Source organism: Xiphias gladius, chromosome 11 (assembly GCF_016859285.1).
Source record: "Xiphias gladius isolate SHS-SW01 ecotype Sanya breed wild chromosome 11, ASM1685928v1, whole genome shotgun sequence".
NCBI classification, from domain to species: Eukaryota; Metazoa; Chordata; class Actinopteri; order Istiophoriformes; family Xiphiidae; genus Xiphias; species Xiphias gladius.
Window position 1 is genome coordinate 19,542,353 of NC_053410.1, and position 15,007 is coordinate 19,557,359.

The following is a 15,007-nucleotide window of genomic DNA, read 5'->3' on the forward strand; positions in this document are numbered from 1 at the left end:
GCAGCAAATCATTGGTTTGAATGTTTTATTATGAATAGTCTTTGCTAGAATTAGTATTTAAAAAGTGTTAATATCAAACAAGCTAAAGCAGTATCAAACTGCTGCTTTTTGTATAAGTAGGAAGAAAATATTTTGCACCACACGTACATGTGAAGGAGGGGAGCTGTCATGAATCGGTACAGTAAGTGTTGTGACTTCAGTATAGTGTTAATACTTGGTCATAACTCAGTCATGGTGATATCACTGGGATTATTCTCTAAATCTGCTTTCTAAACTGATTCTCCGCTGAGCTGTATACACAGACCGGTAACCCAATAACACCCAAATCCACAAAAATACAAAAGAAATACAAAATAAGACTGGTGGGAAGAAGCGTTTTTCAATGAACTAATCTACAACTACGCAGTGCACACTCACACAGTATTGTTCCTTTTGACTGAACAAGAAAAGTAAAGAAGAGCGATATAAATACTCGTAAAAAGGACCTATGAAAAGGACTTTTCAGCCCATAAATGATTTATATAAAACACATCAAAAATAAAACCGTGGTAGCTCTTCCAATCATAAATATAGTCAGTAGTAGCGTTTTCTTTGCATAATATGTGCACTGCACATTAGACACTCTTTGTAAAACCCTTTATTAGTAAAATCATCATTTCAAAAACTCAGAGGTCCCTTTTCCCAAAGAACTTCTTGAAGACGGATTTGTTGCGTGGCCGCGGCAGGCTGGCGTAGCTCCTCAGCGCGGAGTCCTGATAGGACGTGCTGTCTGACGACTTGTCTCCAACCACCAGAGTCACACAGTAGTTGGAGCCTCTTTCCAGGCCTCCAGGGGTATGCAACATGGGCTTGATCTCCTGGTAGGTTGCTGAGAGGAAACATAGTATATAACACTTTAGAAGACAAAAAAATAAGTAAAAACAGCTGTTTATGAGTCACAGACACTTTATAGATCACTAAGGTTAATAAATGAAAAATGACCTGATGTGAAGGAGTGGGAGCGACGCTTGTTGCTGAGCCACTCCTGGCCACTGAATATAGGGGAGTGAGGGGAAGAAGGGGTGTTGTTGCTGGATGCTCCTGACAGTCTGTGAGTCATTGTCTGCTTTACACTGCCTTCATCGTCATCTAGAGAGGGACAAAAATATTAAAAGCAGAAATAAGGAACAGAGGAGCTGAGCAGCAAAAAGTAAAACATTTACTGTAGTAACAGAGGAGAGATGTCTCTGTGCAGTCCTCTGATCCAGTGATCCAGTTGTTTAATGTGCAGTATGACAATGCCTTAGCTCCCCCTAGTGGCACAAACTACACCTGCAGCAGCCATCCACTAGTTTCTGTGATAACTACAGCATTTATCATAGCAGTCTGAAACACTAGAATGCTAAATGAAACCCTGAATTCTTTTTTTGACCTCAACAGTAGCCTCAAGGGAAGAGAAGCTTGGTTGATTAAAATCACTGCAAATCCTGTATGAATACAAATCCTGTTCGATCAATAACTAGCATTGAGGAGTGCATAACCATGAGTGGCCCAGCGAGGCTATTCAGTAGCCAACAATGGAGGTAAGTGCTTGTATTCCTTCCCCCTAAGTGTGAATGTGGAGCAGATGCACGTTCAGTTAAACCCTCCCCAGGTGAGTATAGCTTTTGTCTACACAGCAGAAGGCCTTACCACAGCAGCCTCCCAGCGAGGATGAGATGGTCGTCCGTTCATCCAAACTCCTTAAGTTACTCTGTGGCATTTGACTGAACTCTCTGGTGAGGACAACAATCTCTTTGGTTTGGGCGGCGCCCGATGGTTTGCGCCTGGGGAACGTGAATGTGACATCATGTCCGGAGGAGCAGTGGCATTTGGCCAAACTGTGACACCCGGAGCAGAGGGAGGGATTTCTGAACGGAGCGAAGAATTTTTCAAATAATTATTTAGAAACCATTTTCGTAAGGATTGAAAGCATTTCAGCATGGAAATCAGAAGTAGTGAAGAGAATCTGTTTAACCGTCATATCTTACAAGTTAATAGGGAGGCCTTGATCGACAGGGACACTTGATATTGAAGACACAGACTCACTCTGACCTTTTAAGAAAAAACGACATTCAAATGAATCACACCAGCTGAACATAAACTTAGTATTGCCATAAATTAGCTGTGAAATAAGGATGTTTACCTGTGTTTGCTTGTATTTTCATCATCCATTTCTTCATCATAAAACGTGAGGGGGCATTGAGCAGATATTCAGACCCATCACGGAGCCTGATGGTCAAAAAGACGATGCCAAGGGGGGTCAAACACACAGTTGTCTAAACGTTAATCACTGCCTTTAAATCTGTATAATCTTTAAAACATCATCACTGTGATCTAGTAGTTAGTTACCGTAGTCGAAAGCAGTTGGGTTTTTTGCTGTACTCTGGTGCCTGTGAACACTCAGCTCCCATGAGGTTCAGTGGCAGGCCACATGCAGAACTCTGCAACACAGCACATATTGATCATCACTGACTTACTAGTATCCCCTTCAATTATTTATCATTTCTGTTCTCCTGGGCTCTGTCTTCCTTCCTTTTTTTCTGCTTACCCTCAGTGTATCCTTTCTATCCTGGTAGAAGCACAAGGTGTGTCTACATAGGACGGCATGATAGGAGTTCCAGCCTCTTGAGGCCGCCTGTGGAAATAAGATAAGCGCGTGTATTGCTGAGTGTGGGCTTTACGTTTGCTGACCGTGCCACTGGCTTAAACACTGAATGGAGCCGTTCTTACTTTCTTTCCTCCCAGCTGCAGCTTGTGCTTCCTCTCAAGCGTTCCCTCCATTGACTGCAGCTCAGGCTTCCCACTCTATTTGATTTAACATTGTGGTCAATCATACAAGCTACATTTGTTATATGCAAGGAGCTTCACCGATTGAATGAAGTCTCACCAGAGTGAAACAGCGCCCTCCTGTGGCCATCAAGTCCTCTTGCTTCTCCATGTCCTCCAGGCTTTGCAAGGCTTTTCTTTGCTGACAGGTCCCATCCAAATCCATATGAACCGACAGTAGACTCATTGACTGGTCCTGTTCAGAAAGAGAAGTTTCCACAGTCACGACAGATGACAAAAATATTAGCTTTTCATGCGGCTGCGTTGTCATTAGTATCTACACTGCATAGACGATAAAGCCTGCCGACCCCAACTACGTGTTCACAGCTAAAGTTTTGCCATATATATACATTATGTACAAATACTTATTGGCATTCTTATTGATATTGAGTAAACGCTTTGATTTATAACTACTGCATTAATTAAACTTCAGTAAATGAGGCAAATGCATTTAAGGGTCACGTCACCCAATTTACATAAAATATATTTTCTCACTTACCTATAGTGGTATCTAGACATGGAGATATTTTTGGTTTAATTTACCTTGGCTTGAGATATCTGTCTTTGCCATTAGAAATCTGCAGTTGTCATGGGGACTACTTTATTTCTTTGAATATTTCTTAATGAACTGCCAGACGGACCAAAGACAATTTTCAATAAAGAAACCAGGGCCCTATTTCTCGAAAGGTACGTTAATGCGAGTTTTTTTTAAGTGTAATTTTTGAAATGCTCTGAGCTCCACCAACAAAATTCTATTCATCTTGCTTTCACCTTGGTGGAAGCAGAAATCGCAAAGACCTACTTCTAAAAACCTGGGCAAATAAAACTTAAACAATCTGCCCGGCTAAGTACCATTAAGGGTGAGTGAAAAAATAGGTTTCTTTGTAATTTGGGTGAACTGACCCTTTAAAGGGAAAAGGTTTAACAGGACAGTCTCATAGGTGTTGACATCACAGTATATCAACACTGACCTCACCTTCAAACAACCTGTGTGCCCATCCACCTCCTCCCCCACCTTTGCCTCATCCACCTCCTCTTCCTCCTCTTCATCCTCTCTGTACTGATAAATGTATTTCTGATTGTCACCTACATCCGGCAGCTTCACTGGATCAGACGCTGTCTCGTTCACTGTCACGGCAGTCTTGCTGGCTGGTTCCTTGTTAGGAAAGGCTGCCCAGGACCTCCTGTCTCCTATAGCCAGGGGAGGGAGGTGAACCTTGGGACTCTGCTCCTTGTCGTAACCCAGCAAGCTCTGAATGTAGGATGGCAGTCTGAACTCGGCCACGAGCAGGTTGGGCGCAGAGGCCGTGACCAGGTTCCTGTAGAGCACAGCTGGGATCTTAGGTGAAGGTGACCGAGAATGAGGCTCCCTGGATTGGTCTGAGGGTACAGAGTCTTCCTGGTTGGGCTGGTACATGATGTCTGAGCAGATGCTCTGTCTGTAGTTAGTAGTCCGATTCCAGATGTCCTCCAGTTCTTCTTCTTCCTCCTCAAACTGCTGGTGGTCGAGGTGGACAGGCTCTGTTTCTAGCTCTGCAGTTTCTGGAGATGAACCTGAGAATGTTACACTGTCCGCTCTTGTTTTAGTACAGTCTATACCTCCCACCTCAAGAGACATGAGCCTCCCCACTACTCCCTTGGGCTGTGGGATATCTGGACACAGTGCATCGGTGCAAAGTTTGATGCTGCTGGAAGTGGAGATCCCAGAGTCTACTGAGTCCTGACGAACACTCACACTGACTGTTGACTTTAGATTCACTACCATGTGAGAAGCTTGGCTCAGGCACTGAAGTCCAGGGCTGTCTGCACGCACACTCTGGGGTCTCGCACCTTTGTGGTACTGGTGTCCATTTAGGTCTCGTATGAGCGTGTGGACACTAGGGCACTGGTGTTTATGTGCAGCTGTACTTTGGGTTTGGTTCACATAAATAGGGAGCTGAGAAGGCTGGATGGTCCCATCCCTGTCAGCTGTACTGGTTTTCACCTCTGATGGCATTTTGTCCCATTCCTGCTCTGCATCATTGTGTGGACAGAACTGGGTTTTAGACAGGCCATTGCATGGTACAGTCTGATCATCATCTCCTCCCAGGGAGAGAGGAAGTGTTGGTTGGGAACTCTTGTCCACATCAGGCAGAGCTTTTTTCACTACAACTGTCTGTGTTTCAGAAAAGCTGATATCTGAAGAACTGTGTGTGACGGCAGGAATGGGTCGAGTCTGTTTGAAAGAGCTCAGGGCTGAGTATCTCTGGGAGTGGGGGTCCGGATCAGTCCCTGCTCCTTTTTTGGACTCGGGGGGGGCGATAGTAATGATGTCCTGTATGCTGGGGATGAGGGTCATGTCTTTAGGTAGGTCGAAGCTCAACACAGAGCCCAAGGAGAGGAATCTGCAGTGGCTCCTCACCTGACTTGTGGAAGGTGAAGGTGTTGGCTCTTCTGATACAGCATATGGAGTAATGCTGTATTCTCCCAAACACTCAGTGTCAATGTCCTTCAACAAGGGATTCTTCATATAGGCTATAGCTTCTACTCTATCCCCACTTGCTGCAATCTTTGGTGAACTCTTCTTCCTCCTGTCTTCCTTCAGCGGCCATGTATGTGTGTCATATGTGATTGCCTCGCAGGCGTAATGAGGTATCCCTTCTGTCTGCTCCTCTACTCCCATGATTTTCTGGATAGTGTGTCTGCGAGCATCTCTCTTTCTTTTTCTCTTCTTGCCTATTCTCTTGAGGCTGCTGAAGATGGAGCTGCCGCCGCTCCCCGTCACAGGGTGGAAGGTTACATTGGTCGTCTGAGGTGCAGGGGCAGAGGCAGATGGCGAGGAGGATAAGGATGGCAAGAAAGTAGGGGAGGCTGAGGCTGCAGAGCGGCTCTTTTGCCGGGGCAGGGTGATACTCTCATACACAGGGGCTGCAGCCAAGTTGTTATCCTTGACATGCAAGTACGTACTTACCTATGAAAAGAGAGAAAAGGATGTTAGGCATGTGCATGAGCTCTCAATGCACTGAAGCTGTAAATGCGTTATCATAAAAGGTTAAGCCCTCAGAGGCTCATGCAAGCTGCAGGCTGGAGCCTTGCAGCCCTCTGCAAGAGAAAGCGCAGTTATATGTGTTACAGATGAATGATGACATGAGAGCAAAATTGACTAAGGCAATCAGCTACTTTTCAAAGAACATCAGCCTCTGTTTCTCTACACCCGCCACATCTGAGAAAACAATGGCTTCAGGAATGTATGCGCCTCATACAGCAATGCAAATGTATTAAAAAAAAAAAAGGAAAAACAAAAAGAAAATTAGATGAAAGGACATGAAAAGAACACGGACATGATTGCAATCGCACACTTGCGGGACTTAATCAAAATCATATGTGGCTGCGTATGCCGTCATAGCCAGCTGTAATGGCTTGACCTTTCAACTCTGTGACTAATCTCTTCTTTCTGTGGAAGCCCCAGACTATAAATCATGGTGTGCAGTCTTGGGGCCTTTCCTGTAAGCTCAGCACCAGTTCTCTGTGTAATGGCTGCGTCTGTATTGGAGCACTCCTACTGGGAACCATTTTGTAACACACATTTCACAGGAAGTGAGGGTGAGGTCACTTATTATACACAATTGTTGCATAGCCACGGAGATCCAAACAAGACAAGGGCTTGCATCAGGCCTGTGGTGAGATGACAGAAGGAGAAGAGAGAGCTTCTGTCAACATTCGCAGCAGGGAGATGACGCCGTGTGCTTTCTTACTCATCACCCTCATTCTGTCTCTGTCGTCAGTGCTTTCCAGCTTTATTCCTGGCTCATTTAACAAGGTGAGGTCCAAAGAAAAGTTTTAATGTTGGAGGGAAGTTAGATTGTAAACATACTAATTCACTGTCTGATTTTCAGTTGGGAACCTAACCATTCATCTGAGTTTACACAGGACTAGTTGAAAAGGCAAAATGACTACTGACAGATTAGTGCAAAGATGGATTCCCATTTACTCTAGGAAATCCAACATAAACACAATTGTTTCGATGCCTAAAACTTACTTGCATAATTCCTCTTGTTTGTAAGGCTGGAATCTATGACAGGTTACATGACTCCTTAAAATGTCAATACTGCTGAGAATATTCACAGCCTATTTTTAAATAAATATCCTGTAATCCAGGTCTTAAAGCCACTTTCAATTGCAGAAAATGAATCTATTAAGATTCATTTTACATACAATTTTCCTATAACTGAACTATAACTATTTTTTTGGGTTGGCCTAATACTATATATTTGGTATAAATTCATTATACCAAAGAACACATTATAGCAACTTGTAACAAACGGGTAACAGTTACATAAAGACAGTGTATTTCTTTCTGAAAACAGGACAGATTTTTGTTAATTTATCGGAAATCAGATGTATCACTGCATTTCATTCATTATTTTTATATTGAAACAAATGGATTGTAAAAGTAGCACTTCTCCTTTCCCATCCCATTAAATATCACAACATAATTTTCATTTATAAGTGCAGTTAAGTGGGAAATTGTGAGCTCTGACAGTAAAATGGTTTTTCGTCTTTTCTCACTTTTCTGACATTAACTGTATATTTTCCAGCCACAGTGTCTCTGGAGATGGTGTGAGTGCAAATATGATAGCACTTTGGCATTGACTTGTTTCCTTTTACTCTTACTTATGGCTAACAGACAGGGCAACAACATGGGGTAGCTGCAGACCAGCTGTACCTTATAACGGGTTAGTAGAGCATGCTGCCCCCAGAAAACAACTACACACAGCATGCATCCCCAGCACACTTCGAGACGCAGCATGCAATTCCAATTCACTCCGCGCAATTTACCTCATTTGCACTCTGGCGATAAATCTTTCTCTTTCGCTTTAAACTACCCAAAGTATTTTCCAAAAGCCCCTGGCAGCGCCTCCAAAAGTTTTTACAGGAAGAAGATTGAGGCACAGTAGGCTGAGGGAGAAAATGGGGAAAAAGGAAGATATGAAGGCCAAAGGAGAGGGAGGAATGAACAGCAGCTGTCTAAGAGGGAGATCCCATGCATGTCATTACGGAGAATGAATGTTACTGCATAGTCCTTCAGGAACAGCAACAAATATCAGTAGTTTCAGTGCTTTCGGGGAAGAAATGTATGTAGCCAGTAATACTAGCATTCTATAATGATGTTTGGTGACTAATAGTGTGAAGCGATGAATGTTGTTCTCACCCTGTGGACAGGCTCAGAGGTGTCCTCCGATACCTCATCCGTCCTAGCAGGTGAGTCAAGCACCTGAACCTGGCTGTCCCCTGCGTTACCAAAGCTAAGGATGAGGTTGACCGTGCCCCCTAGAGCAGGGCTGCTGGGTTCTTTGAGGACCACAATAGAGGGTTTGGGAGACTCTGAGGAGGAGGCCTCTCCGCCACGTGGTCCTATACTGTTCATGACCTCGTACCCATCCTCTATTTGCCTCTCCTCCTGTTGCTCAGCTTGTCTGGCCAGGGGTGAGGAGGTTTGGCTGTCTCCTGCTGCCTTTAATTTGTCTTCATCGGTGGTGACAACTGGGGACTGATGGGACTGGTAGGCCTCTAGCTCAGGACTTGAACTCTGTTTGGGAAGCAATGGGAATAAAAATGAACAAATAATGACACTGGTAAATAATTATTCAATCAGTGCCAACGTTTGTTTTAAACTTATTTTCAATAGCAGGAAACATATGTTAGGCGTGGCACTAGCATTGTTTCCCCCACTGTTCATCTACAGCCAGTCAATCGTTCAGTCCTTAATTTTTGAGGTTTTGTGATTTATTATGATGATTATTTTTATTATTATGATTGAGTGGTTTATTAGTTGCTTTATTTTTCTGTGGATGTCCTGATTTGTGAGGGTTTAGTACTGGCTTCACAGTGCCACAACTGTCAGCACTACTTTATATATATATATATATTATGAAATAATAAAATATATATACTATATTATAAATTCTTTGGGATTTTTAAATCAGAGCAATGTTTATTGTTACAAACACCTAAAAGCAGGCTCTATTCTTCAGGACTGATGGTACAGTCACCTCTATCGGTGAAATATGACACTGTACACAAAGGGCACATTTTATAATCTTAAAGGACATTTTTTTTTTACCCAAGGACCCAAGTCTGTCCCTACAGTAAATGCCTTTCTGCTCATTTACCTCTGTTAATGGGGAGCACATAATGGCCTCAGAATAAATGTTGTTTTGTGAAGGCTCCTGTCTTCTCTTCTTGTGAAGCCACTGTTGTTTCTGAGCCCTCCAGTGCACCAAGATCCATCCAAGCATACTCCTCAGTTCCTCCATGCGCTCTCTTACCTGCAAGATATTATTCAGGGTTTAAAAGAGGAAAACAATCAATCAAACAATATATGCAAAGTGAGTCATAAGTTTGTAATCCTGCTCACCATTTGTGTGAGGTGGTGTTCTTTGTCTAAAAGGTTCCTCCCTGTGGCTGCCAGCTCATCGAACTCCTCAAACTTTTGCTCAATCTGCATGTCTAGCTCTGCAGCCAGTGGCTTCTGCCCATCTTTCCCAAGACGCAAGGCGGTATCTGAGAAAATGCATGACCTGGTGTCTTCTGTCCATGAGCTATCCAGAGGAGCGGGGGTGGGATAAGAGGCAGTGGGGAGACAAGGAACAGGGCTGTGAGAAAAGTCATACATTCACAAAACATGAGAATGACCAGACTCTCTGATAGGACAGATATTCATCGCCTTGTCACACTCTACCCAGGAAACTTGTGCTGACCTCCTAAGCAAATCTTAAATAATACATTTCACCAGGGACCTGTGCTTGACAAGGAGAACATCCTGTTCTTTCCTTGAAAAGATATTATAACGGGCAGATGTTCTCAAAAAGAGAATTACGAAAGACCGTCTGGCTCAGAAAGAGGTCACAGCATCCCCACACCCTGCTTACATCATTCCAAGGTAGCTCCTGAAGAAGTCCTGGAGCTGCACGAACTCTCGCAAATGTGATTTGTTCTCTGTCATACTCTTTCCCAGCTCGGTCCAGGCCTGCAGTGTAGCCTGGATCTTTGCGCCGAGTACCTGCACTCTCTCTGGGCACAGCTCCTCCAACCGAGAAGCCAGATTCTTCATTTCCTTTACCTCTTCCCTGATGACTTCATAGTCAGTCTGTGGAGAATCAAAGTAAAAATCTATCATCTCCCATCAAACCTGGTATCACTCAGACAGCCTGTACCAATTGTATCTCTGTATGACTATGACCTCATCCCATAGCTTTATGCATATTATACAGCTAGAGACGCATATGGTCTACATATGGGCTGCCACGTTATAGCAAGCTTGCAATCTTGACCACTTTTTTCTCTTTTTGAGGAGGTAGTAATTAATAGCATTGAGGGTTCTCTGGGAGTAATGCTTCATAATGTTTCTCAGCTACAGTAAGCCCCAAGAACACTGAGTTGTGAATGCCTGTCTGTTGACGGCACAGTTATTTCAGTTTAGGAGATTAGGTCATTTCTGCTCTTCAATGGTATCAAGTCCAGACAGCTGTGTGTGTGTGTGTGTGTGATAAACATAACACTGCCCAAAAATGACTCACACAAAACTTTACCATCCCAAACCTCGCATCTCCAACCCCATGACCCCTGGACACACATACGCACCCCACCACATTTACTCACAAACACGCACACACAGAGACACACACACACACACACACACACACACACACACACACGCACACACACTTTGTGAGTTAACAGAACAGTGACTCACACAAGCATAAATAAATATCCTGTGTGAATAATAAACTTTTGCACGCTCTATGTGTGTATGTGTGTGATTGCCTGGTGAAGTTTATATAATAAATTAAACACAGCACAAAGCGGGGTGGGCTGGCCCTTTTTTAGATGTGAGAAAATCTGGCACAACAGGAAACACGCTGTGGAACAATGTGTTGGAGGCGAGTGCGAGAAAGAGAGGGGGGCTTCCCTTTTTTTATTACACAGAGCAGAAAGTCCATAATCCAGAGTCAATGGCATGGAATACCGTTTCGTATTAGCACCAGTGAATGATTTTAAATGTTTTCTCCATAATTACAACACGTGCTGACATCTTCCTCTCACCTCCAGGTGGTCCTGCTTCTCCTGCAGAGCCTCTAGGCCGCAGCGGTCTGGCTCACACTGTACGGCCATGTCTGTCTCCCTTTCTAGGACATCCAGGCTGAGCTCCTTGCTGCAGCATAAGCACTCCTCTACACGTACTGCCAGGCTGGCATGCTGGCAAGGCACAAAGTCATCATGAGCACTCGTAGGATGCCATTAAGTCATTATACTCCACTGTGTATTACTTGTTTTCCAATGAGAGCCACACTGCAAATTAGTGTTTAAAATGGTGTCCTGAAGTTGCCTCCGGGCATTTGTGTATGTTCTATTTTGACATGTGTACTGCTATTTTACCAAGAATAAATCGAAAAACACTCATGTGAAGGGGAGTGGTGGCTTGTTTGGGGCCTATTAAAGTACACAGCCACAGACAAAAGGAAACCAGATGTAGCTCTATTGGTTTGTGCAGCTGTTTGTAACAAAAGTGGAGGGATTTAAAAACCATTCAGCACCATCTAAGCTCATCATAACTTAACAAACATTGTGGCAACCATCAGTTCTAATGAACTAGACCCAGAATTCCCATATGCACATGCTTTGTAAACCGACTCCCATCTCCTAACCTTGCTCAGCAGCTCCTGGATGGCCTGGTCGTGGCTCTGTGATCGGCCTCTTTCCCTAACGGTGTCATTCAGCATCTCTACAGCCTCTCGTAGTTCCTCCACAGGGTCCCCCATGGTTTCTATCAGGGGCTCACCACTGCCACTGCTTGGGAGCCCCAGCAATGTCGGAGCTGAGGAAATCTCACTGTGGAGAGGCTGTTACATACACAGAGAGAGATTTGCTATTGATTTGTCTTGTTGAATGACTGGACCAGTATAATAAAAAAAGTTTATTTTTCATACTTTGAGTATCATGAATGAAATTCAATTCACTTGCATTGCACTGGGATGGAAGAAGAAATCTCAGAAACAAATATCTCAAAGCCTCAAAAACCAAAGCTACCCGTATTGTTAGAAACAACTACAGTTTTTAAGTAATTCGATTTTTTTTTTTACTTTGGCCAAGCCCCACCCTTTGAGCCCCACCTCTGATGAGATGTTTCTCACCTGGCCCAGGCTATACTGGCAACCGTCCTGGCTCTCCTCCAGCTCCACGCGCTCCAGGAACTCAGTCAGCATTCGTGTGTCCTGCAGCTCGGAGCTCTGCTGGGTCAGGGCACTCTGGACACGATGGTACCTGGGAAACACACGCCAGCAGGAATGTTTTAATGACCACCTACACCTTAACTGTAATCCACATCCGCACACACAACCCTACATCCTTTAGCAGAACCACATTACAGAGACCACAAGCAGCATACTGAGTGAAAGTCATCATGCTAGAGCAATCATGTAATCCTATATCACGTGTCACATAAACATATCCTGCACTCGAGGACATGAAGGTACTCTGTCCGTGCAGAGTTTATACTTGAGGTGGTAAAGGGAGCAATTTGAAAGGGTATTTTTTTCCAGAATCAATGAGCCTTAAGTTGCTTGTATGTAGCGTTAAATAATGACATCATCCCAAGTGTCTTACAGCTGCTTAGTGAGAGCCTCTACCTGCATTAATGGTCCCTCAGACTGTTCATCCCTGCCCCATATAACACCCCCACCCTGGAAACACTTTCTGTTTCTGTATTTTCTTTGGTCAGCTTTGTGTTCTTTACAGAGTCTGAACTTGTGTTTATGGACATAGGTATGTCCAGTAAAAAAGGCCAACATCATAAGGTTTTACTGAGAGTCCATGGCAACAACCTGTCTTTTGAGGGCCAACCAAAGAGAGGCGTCATCTTGCAAACATGGAATGGGTGACTCTGACACACACTGACAAGCTGTGGGTGAAGTGCATGTCAGGACTGTGGGGTAGACCTCACTAAGTGCTGCATGAATCACAAATGAATAAACTTGAGCCTTGCAACGAGTGAGCGCATGGAGAATATTTTTGCCAGGTAAGAGAAAAAAGCAGCTTATGAGATCTATGGATATATATTTCTGTGGTTTATATGGTGAAACTGTTTGTCTTAAATAAGAACTGGGTTTTTTATGAATAAACTCTTCCATGTTGGATTGCAGACATGGCAAGCCCAAAACCTGTGACCTCTTGGAAACACTGACAAAATTCTTACTTTATTTCCTGATCACAGTGACAAGCAAAACTACCAGTCTGATGACTCATCCATAACATGAATCTTCCATGATGAGAGACATCAGGGGGCTACTCCTGATGACCTTTCCCTCCCCTCCTCTGAAAAACTCACTTTCTTTCCACCTCCTCCATGCGTGCTGGCAGGCACTGTGTGTGTGGGTGACTGTGGCCGTGGAGGTGGTCCACCTCTTTCCTCAGAGTACTGAGCTCCAGGCTGCGTGCAGCCACCTCTTTCTCCAGCAGACAGCTCTCCCTCTCAGCCATGCTCATTGTTTCAGGATCACCGGCTAGCGCAGATTCCTTCATGGAAAGCTCCACGGACTCCAGCCAGGCCTCCAGGCTGCCCAGGGCCTGGAGCACTTTTACTACCTATGCAGCGGAGAAACAGAGAGGCTAATACGGTAGAGGTTTTGCTGCTGGGATTTGCAAGTGATTTAGTGTACAACGAAAACAACCAGATGTGATACACTGTACACAGAAGACAATAATAGGTATACCTGATGGATGTAGACCATGCTCTGACCTACATCTCTTGTACTACAAGATTCACAATTTCCAACTAAGTCATCAATCTGGGTGGATTTGCAGCCTCTTTCCATCACTTGATTGAATTATATGTTTTATATACCTTGGATTAGCCTTCATAAATTGCTTGGGATATACCTTACAGACTCCGGTGTAAGGTATAAGGTGGTAAAGTAAATGAGCTTCTAAACATGAGTGCCTGCATACAGCCCAGGCTCTGGGCCAGCATAAAGTGTCTCACTTTACAGTAGAATAATATCTTGGCTTTCAACAGCTCTGACAAAAGTACATAGTCATTGGATTCATACTATATTAATAGATGGCCTGCAGGTCAATGGAGGGGGAGTGGTCTATCTGCAGAGCATGAGGATTTCTCAGACATGATAATCCTATTCTTCTCACTAAAGTGGGAGAACTGATCCAGAATCATCCATCATAACCATAAAATTCCCTTATAACTTCAAAGGTAAGTAATTGCCTTAGTATGACTAAACGAGTGCTTGTTGTCAAATATTTTATGAATCTTACCCTAAAACCAAGCTCCTCTGAGGCCTGCAGAAACACGGCGTTCCTCTGGTGCCTCCTCCGCAGTTCTTCCCACAGGACTTCCAGCTGGCCGAGGAACTCTTCAATCTTCGTGCTTCCTGGGTGCTGTGCACGGACCAGCCCGTGGCCCTCCTGAGGAAGGGGCATTGAACTGATGAAAGCATGTGATGATTTGGGACTGGGATTTATGTTTCGAAATAGAGACCTAATCTGAAGCTTTGGGTTACTAAAACTGTCTCCCCCATTGAAATCTCAGCTCGTTACTTGATTAAAACACAAACCAGACCTGTCAGGGTGCCCAGCTTGCAAAATATGGGGAATATTTTCATTCAAGGCATTCATCCACTGCGTATGTTTTAAGAGAAACTGAATGTGACGGTTCGCCTCAGCTTACCCTTTTGACCACCTCTATCCTGGCTCTGTTAGTGAGGATTTCTTGTTCCAGAGTGTGTTGACACCTCCTGGCTGCCTCCAGCCCCTCGAAGCTGGCTATTGAACACACCTGTGTTGCCATGGACACGTTGTCTTTCAGCCAGGACAGAGTCTGACATGGAGAACGGGGAAAGGGAAAGGGTTAGAGAGGGTAAAAGTTTAAATGAGGAATTTATCTGATTACAGAACAACAAAAATGGCATTTAGCTGCTAAAAGCCACATTAACCAGGATCCAGGTGATGTTGCCCATCCTGACCTATAAAGGCACTCAAAGCATTTGTAAAAAAAAAAAAAAACCAAGACCATTACTGGAAATGAGAAAAAAGTGACAAACAAGTCACACTTGAACACAAAACAACTTAGTCTCATTTAAAAATGTGACATAAAGTCTGCGGCTGGTTA

General features: G+C 44.0%; 1 protein-coding gene across 6 annotated transcripts in view; it reads right to left on the minus strand.

The window, feature by feature from the left end:
- Nucleotides 1-11: 11 nt before the first annotated feature.
- Nucleotides 12-15,007, minus strand: part of LOC120796340 — a 29,650-nt gene continuing 14,654 nt past the window's right edge. For 3 of the 6 annotated variants that reach the window (XM_040139069.1, XM_040139070.1, XM_040139068.1), the window contains exons 14-34: nt 14,567-14,716; nt 14,155-14,304; nt 13,214-13,470; nt 12,021-12,150; nt 11,535-11,729; nt 10,933-11,085; nt 9,759-9,976; nt 9,245-9,428; nt 9,000-9,155; nt 8,039-8,416; nt 7,666-7,785; nt 3,824-5,797; nt 2,909-3,043; nt 2,752-2,826; nt 2,570-2,656; nt 2,371-2,462; nt 2,165-2,250; nt 2,010-2,073; nt 1,672-1,889; nt 982-1,128; nt 12-868 (exon numbers count right to left, since the gene is read on the minus strand). In XM_040139069.1, the coding sequence (XP_039995003.1) occupies nt 666-868; nt 982-1,128; nt 1,672-1,889; nt 2,010-2,073; nt 2,165-2,250; nt 2,371-2,462; nt 2,570-2,656; nt 2,752-2,826; nt 2,909-3,043; nt 3,824-5,797; nt 7,666-7,785; nt 8,039-8,416; nt 9,000-9,155; nt 9,245-9,428; nt 9,759-9,976; nt 10,933-11,085; nt 11,535-11,729; nt 12,021-12,150; nt 13,214-13,470; nt 14,155-14,304; nt 14,567-14,716 (5,172 nt within the window). In that variant the 3' untranslated portion in view covers nt 12-665. The remainder of the gene's footprint in view (nt 869-981; nt 1,129-1,671; nt 1,890-2,009; nt 2,074-2,164; nt 2,251-2,370; nt 2,463-2,569; nt 2,657-2,751; nt 2,827-2,908; nt 3,044-3,823; nt 5,798-7,665; nt 7,786-8,038; nt 8,417-8,999; nt 9,156-9,244; nt 9,429-9,758; nt 9,977-10,932; nt 11,086-11,534; nt 11,730-12,020; nt 12,151-13,213; nt 13,471-14,154; nt 14,305-14,566; nt 14,717-15,007) is intronic. The other 3 variants (XM_040139071.1, XM_040139072.1, XM_040139073.1) reach the window with 3 other exon arrangements.